Below are 7,033 nucleotides of genomic sequence, written 5' to 3' on the forward strand. Positions count from 1 at the left end.
AGCTGAAGATCCTTCGATTTAAATTTAGTTAGAACTTTTGTCCGTTTTGAACGAAAATTTTAAAAGAGTGGCCCAAAAGAATCGTTAGTCTAGACAATGTCATGGATCGCTACCATCAAGGCTCCAATTCAAAGTTGAGCATGTTTCTAATACACCAAAGCCCATTATGAACGGAAACGCCAAGTTCTCTTGTGAGCAATATGAATTTAAGACCAATGAATCCAATGCGATGTCGAGGCCGAAGAAAATTAAACAAAGAATGTTTGGAAACACATAGAGACATGCTAAAGGAGACTTTAAAAAATAGAATTCTTCGTAGACTCTTTGTCACCTAAAATTTTTGGCACAATATTTTATAATGTTGACACGAAAATTAACGTTATAATATAGACACGAAAATTCCATAGAATCTCACTTTAAAACAGTCTCCTTAGCATTTCTCGTTCATAAAACATACCTATTGGTAGGAAAGTAATTACAAACTAAATCCAACACGAACTAATCAATACAAATTTCGTAGTGGGAGTGGTTAAGGAAGCCCATCAAACAATTTAACCACATAATTTTCGTGGCCATTTGTAACTTTATTTTCATGCTTGATTCTAATTCTAAATGGAGGATATCACTGAGCGAAAATTAAGCCCATCAATCCTCATATTCTTGGAGAAATTTTTAGTTGTGACGGGAATACGGATAGTATACCATGTGTTTTTATGCAAATGGTAAGTTATTAACCTTTTAACACACATAACCCACCATTTATATAGGGACACGTGGTGTACCAACTCGTGTGACGATCGCACTAAAAAATCTCTCATTCTTGGCCTCCCAAGTCCATCATTTTCTTTGAGCAATGGGAATGAGAAGGAGATTCGAACTCGGAATAGATACCAGTAGACTAAGAGTTAATTAGTCCCAGGTCCTACATTTGTTCACCCTATTGTGTGCCATTAACCACTCTCTTTGTTTTCTTGCCAGCTTGAATCTTGGTGTAGAGATTCTTGGTTCTAATGGACAGCAAAACGTCCAAACCAAACCCGATAACACAGGCAATGGCCATGATAACAAACACGAGCCGGTAGCAATGTGCGCCAACGCAGGTGTTGCCACCTCCTTCCGTGGTGGTAGCCTCCATGTCGTATAATAGTCCGGCAAGCAGGCCGGAGAAGAGGAAGGAGCCGAGTGGAAGGTTGAGGATTAGAATGTTGTAAATAAGTCCGTAGTATTTGAGACCAAATAATTCAGATGCAGTGGGTACTGTGATGGCAAGACGAATTCCGTAGCATATGCCAACGACGATCGAACCGATGTATAGCGAACCAGGCATGGCGATGGCCATTAGGATGTAGCCAACAGCCATTAGAATCTGAGAAGCAGCATTCCACAGAGGTCTTGGTGTTGCAGCTTTCCTGTCATTACAAATTTATAACCAGAGAGTGTTAAATGCGGGTTGAATTTTTTAGGCCAAAACAATCCAGAGATTTAAAGACACTCTGAAAATTACATAAGCTTGTACAAAAACATAACTAGAATTAAAAATATATTTTATGGTAAACTAGAAAAGAACCCTAATAACTACAATGAGAAAACACTTAACGTAAAAAAGGAGAGAAGAAAAGGAAAAAAAACCGTCAGCTATATTGTCAATTGTCATGTTCTAATTGATTCTTAGTTTGGAAATTCCTATGGCAGTCATGTGTACTCCAAAGTAGGTATTTCCTTCTTCTACAGTATTAGTTTGAACTTTGAAGTCTGTTATTTTTTCCAAAAGTGTAATGCTATTAAGGACTTATGTATGAAACTGTCGTAAATAAAAAGAATGACTTGGGTACTGTTATTTATGTATGTAATCTGAAAGAGAAAAATAAGAGGGACTTTGTGGGGAAAAACACAAAAAAGATTTCTTAAAATTTGGACCAGACTTGCGTTGTTTATTTTTTATTTTTTTAGTACACTGATATTTTTACATTAAGAAAAGGATTTCGGCTAAACTGCACAATGGACAGCCTATTTGGTATCGAATTCATCATCCACGAGATTCGAACCTAAAACCTCTCACTTTCAAGTAAAGAGGAATACCACCACCGTAGTACTGAGTGGCGTGTTGCTTATTTCTAAGCAAGTTGCCCTAAAATGTTGCATCCAGCAGATAGATATTGAGCAAATAACTTAAATGGGAAGGAAACGGAAGACATTATAAATCTAGGTCTTCACCAAAAGGCATGTTACCTTCCATATTTCCCGAAAGCCATGTTTCTTTAATATTTGAAAATCACCTCATATGTTTGATTGTATTAAACCTCATATGTTTGATTGTATTAAGTACAATATTCACATAAATTATATTTAATTGTCAAATATATGTACGTATCGGTCTCCAAAATTAGAAACAAAAAAAAAAAAACTCAAATAAAGCACATTTTTGCTCTTAGTGCGACTTAGAAGGGCTAGTTTGAGATTGTGGTACTTTTTAAAAAAGCAGCTTATTTAAAAATCTAGAACATCAAATGTGTTTGGTAAAAAAAAAAAATTGTTGTTAATGACAGTAGAAAAGCAGAACCAAAGTCCACCATGCATCTAAATGAAATTTTCAAATGGTAAACCCTCACATATTTTACAAAATTATAATCATTGCCCCTACTTATTCCTTTTTTTTTTTTTGACAATTATTATATCATATTAAACATTATATTCTTTTTTAGTAATTTAAAATATTTACAATAATTTATATAAAAGTTTAACAAATACTTGGACACTATTTTTTTTTTTTTGTTAAAAGAACTTTTACAAAGAAAAGTTTACCAAATATTTAACAATTTTATTTTATAGCTCTTTATTCTCATAACACAGCAGAAATCATTTTTTTTTAAAAACACAGTAAAACCTAACTAATCCGAAATTTCGGAAACTGGCATGGAACCGCCCGAAACAAATTATACTAGAAAAAGAGGAGTGAGTGGGGAGGATGGAGAAGGAGACAAATATTTCCAACAATTATTTACTTAAAAAAATACACGAAACAATTCTTTAAGGGAAAGTCAAAAGAACCCCAAAAGCAAATAAAAAATAGGGTTCTTATTAAAGAAAACGAATTCAAAAATCAATCTCTCTGTTTGGAAGCTAACATTTGTATTATTAAAGTATTGTCATAAAAAAAATTGTCAAATATTTTATTTTAAAAAATCAGATATTTTTATACAAATATAGAAGTAAGATAGCACGATTTACATATTTATTTTTACTTTACACACATGATTGTTAATTTTTTGTCATTGATTTTCTTGAATCCGAAAATTCGAGATATGCAACAAGTAAACATGAATGTGTGGATGACTCTACCCTACAAATATATCTCAAAGATCCTACTTATAATTTCTCAACAAAAGGCCTAGCAATAGCAATGTAGCATACTACAAACACTTCTACTAAAAGGATAACATTTATGGATCTTCTTATTATATGTCTCTCCAATTTTAAATAAATAAAAAACTAATGTTCACACAAAATATAATACTCCACTTTTTCTTTGAGAATACAAGACATTATAAACGTCAAACGACTTTTTAGAGCGCCAATAGTAAAGTGATTATTTACCTACTAAAAGAACCCATAAATTAAAATGACATGTAAAATGACCCTATGGAATTAAAAAATTATGGTCTTACCTAACAATTTAAAAAATAATTTAAAAAAAGAGTAATACTTATAGGTGCAACTCGAACGGATTTGACATGTTAGTTGGTCAACCCAACCCCAACGTAAAAATCCTAATTGGATTTGAATTGGGTTCAGATTCATGCCGGTTTATTTGAGTTCGAGTTCACTCGCGTTGGGTTCGAGTTCGCCTAACTTTATCAAATTCAATCCAATAACACATTATTTTATAAAATAAATCTCAAATTTTAAACCAATAATACAAAACTATTTAAAAATCAACTTTACACATCAACATCCATAGAAAAAATAAATGAAATAGCGTGGGATAAATTTCTAAAGTTTCAAACATGAAAAGTTCAAATTAAATATTGATAAAAGGAAAAGTTGAAATTAAATGACAAGACAATACTATCACTAAACAAAAAGAAATGTAAAATCAACATTATCGTTTATGGTTCAAAAGAAGGCCAAATAACAAACTTCAATTATAACCCTCCCAGGCTTGTACCTAGCTTTATATAATATGAAATGAGATGTGTAATATATGCAGGAACAACATGAACAACTCGGGCTGACTTTGGATTGACGTGAACAAGCAAAGGCACCAACCCAACTCAACCTGATAAATAATCGAGTTGAGGATTTGGATGGATTTTTACTTCACTCTAACCCGCTCAATCGATTTTGGAATTGAGCTAGACAGAGATGGATTCGAGTTGACCCAACTCAAATTGCACTCTAGTAATACTACACTTTATCACATATAGTCCTATTTCTAATAGCATTTTTTTTTTTAAAGTTAGGTCAAAAAGCAAAGCAAAACAAATAAGAATAATCCATAAATTTTATAATTCTATTGGAGATTAATTAATTCGATGAAATATATGTAAAGAGGAAGAGTGGGTGTTAGGTAAACCAACCTGATGAAGTTCTCCGAAACCATACCCGAACCGATCCGCCCGAAAAACCCCCAAATGCTCGTGAGCGAAACGAAGATCGAAACGTCGACGTATCCCATCGCCAATCCAATCTGCCCCATATTGTTCATGACCGCCAAACCCGTCCCCACCCCGCACAAAAACGACACGAACAAAATCCAGAAATCCAACGCCCTCATTGCCTCGAAAATCGTGTGGTCTTCCCCGAGAACCGGCCTCCTCTTTGCCTCCATCTCCTCCGACGCCGCATCCGCCTCCGGCTTCTGATGCGAATCGTCCGCCGCCGTCTGCCTCAGAAGCGGCTCGTCTGCACGGGTATACGGATCCAGACCCGACTCAGACGCGACCCGATCCGGCTTTGAGGCCCACGCTGTGAAAAACGCGTACGCCGGAATCACGAGCGGCGACGCCAGGAGGATAAGGAGAATGACGGAGAATACTAGAGAGAAGAGGTTCGAAGGGTCTGGGATGAAGTCGTAGGCGAGGAGGTAGACGGCGACGCAGACTGCGCCGGCGTTGACGATCCAGAAATATCTGGAGTCGCGGTGGTCTTCGGCGGAGGAGGAAGAAGGGGTGACCTCGCGGAGGAAGAGCATGGCGGTTAAGCAGACGGCGAAGGGGGTTATGGACAGCATGAGGAGGAAGCTAGCGGGGTCGTTGTTGAACAGAGCGGCGCAGAGGTCGGTGAAGATGGCGGTGCTGAGACCCACGTAGCCCTTCAGAATCCCCGAAACGGGTCCCCTGTTTCGCCGGAAGTTTCGGATGCAGGTGACAAGTATCGCCGTGTTCATCCACGTCGTGCTGTTGCCGCCCATGCAGAGAAATATACACATCTGAGAAAGAAATTGAAGCAATTGTTAGTTGGGTTGCACCCTATGTGTTCGACGAAAGTGCCGACTGAGTTTTTTTTTTACCTGCCAGTAGGAGAGGGGTTTGATCCTTTCACTGACGACGAGCCACTGGGCGCCGTAGCCGACCAGGCCCTCGACGGAGCCGATGAGGAGGATAACCCAAGTGGGTAGTTTGTCAGAGGCGAGGCCGGCGAGGAGGCCGAAGGCTTTGCCGACGTCTTTGGCGACGGAGAGGTTGTTGAGTTCGAGCTGGGTGAGGCTCATGAGGGTTTTGAGTGCATCGGAGTAGTTGGAGAAGGTGTAATTGTTGCCGGAAATAGCTTGAACCCAGACGGCGGTGACGAATCCCATCCATTTGGTGGCGGAGGAAACGGACGAGCGGTCGGAAGCGAACCCCATGTTTGTGTCAGTCTGAAAAAAACGTACTGGTGAGGGTTGAAGATTAGCTGCTCAAGTGCTTCTATTAAAAGCTGAAAGTAACGGTCCATTTAAAGAGAGAGCTTCTGAATTAAAAAACATTAAAAATTGTATTTTTGCTGGGGAATGAAAAGACATTGGGTTGAATAAAGAAGAAAAGTTGTATTGGCGGTGGACACTGTCGATCTTAAAGCGGCAAGTGGGTTGGTGGTGCATTTGGTGTCTTCTTCCCAGCCGCGCTACTGTTCTCCCAATTTCTGCTAAGAGTAATGCTATTTATACCATATTTGTATACTATATTTCTATATCATCTTAGGTAACTTTTAATATGGACATCCACATCATTTGAAAAATTTGCAAAACCCAAGGAAATTAAGGAGAAAAACTCATCGTATACCACAATCATCATTTAATTATCTAATTTTTCTTAATTATTAGTTTATTAAATAATGAACTAAATTTAAAAATCTGATTAATTGAAATGATATGGCTATCCACATCAAATGCCACCTAAGATGATATGAAAATGTGGTACAAAAACATGTTATGAATAACATTACTCTTCTGCTAATTGTTTTGTTAATGGACTGGTGTAAATTCTTATGACATTTTCTACGGTCAGCAATAATTGTATCAAATTCGGAATCTACTAAGGTTTGTAGTTTAACTCGTTTTGTATGTATTCCCATTCTTTCAATGGATATCGTACTTGAATTTTAAAAATAGCATTTTAACTTTATTGTTTAATTAAAATTGATAATAATTCTTTGAGAGTGTAATGTTAACGAGATAAAATTTGTATACAAAATTTTATAAAATAAATAACATGGAAGTTGATGATTAAATTATTACTTAAGCGTTGATAAAGATGCTCATTTTTTGTTGGTGATACATCATTTAGTTTGTAATTTTTATCTACAACTTTAGTCTCCCTAGTATTACCCCTCCACGAAATATAACCAAATTAACATCCAAATGTCTACATGTCATTTGGCAAGGATGCTAGGGCAACAAACTCATCGGGTGGTAAGAATATCCTCAATGAGAGGGTCTATATAGGGCTGAAAACAAATAGTGATATGGCCTATTTTAGAGGTATGAGGAATCTATGAAGCTCTTAAAAAATAATCTCTCTCAATGAGGAACTATATACCATCGTGCTCTATATAG

General features: G+C 36.8%; 1 protein-coding gene across 1 annotated transcript; it reads right to left on the minus strand.

Moving 5' to 3' along the window:
* Positions 1-542: 542 nt before the first annotated feature.
* LOC103412580 (protein NUCLEAR FUSION DEFECTIVE 4-like) lies at positions 543-6,259 on the minus strand. Its single transcript, XM_008351127.4, has 3 exons — positions 5,510-6,259; positions 4,578-5,428; positions 543-1,409 (listed from the first exon to the last, which is right to left on the minus strand). Exons 1-3 carry the CDS (start codon positions 5,843-5,845, stop codon positions 938-940), a joined length of 1,659 nt encoding a protein of 552 aa, XP_008349349.1. The 5' UTR covers positions 5,846-6,259; the 3' UTR covers positions 543-937.
* Positions 6,260-7,033: the final 774 nt, after the last annotated feature.

The sequence above is a fragment of the Malus domestica genome, chromosome 10 (genome assembly GCF_042453785.1).
Source record: "Malus domestica chromosome 10, GDT2T_hap1".
NCBI lineage: Eukaryota > Viridiplantae > Streptophyta > Magnoliopsida > Rosales > Rosaceae > Malus > Malus domestica.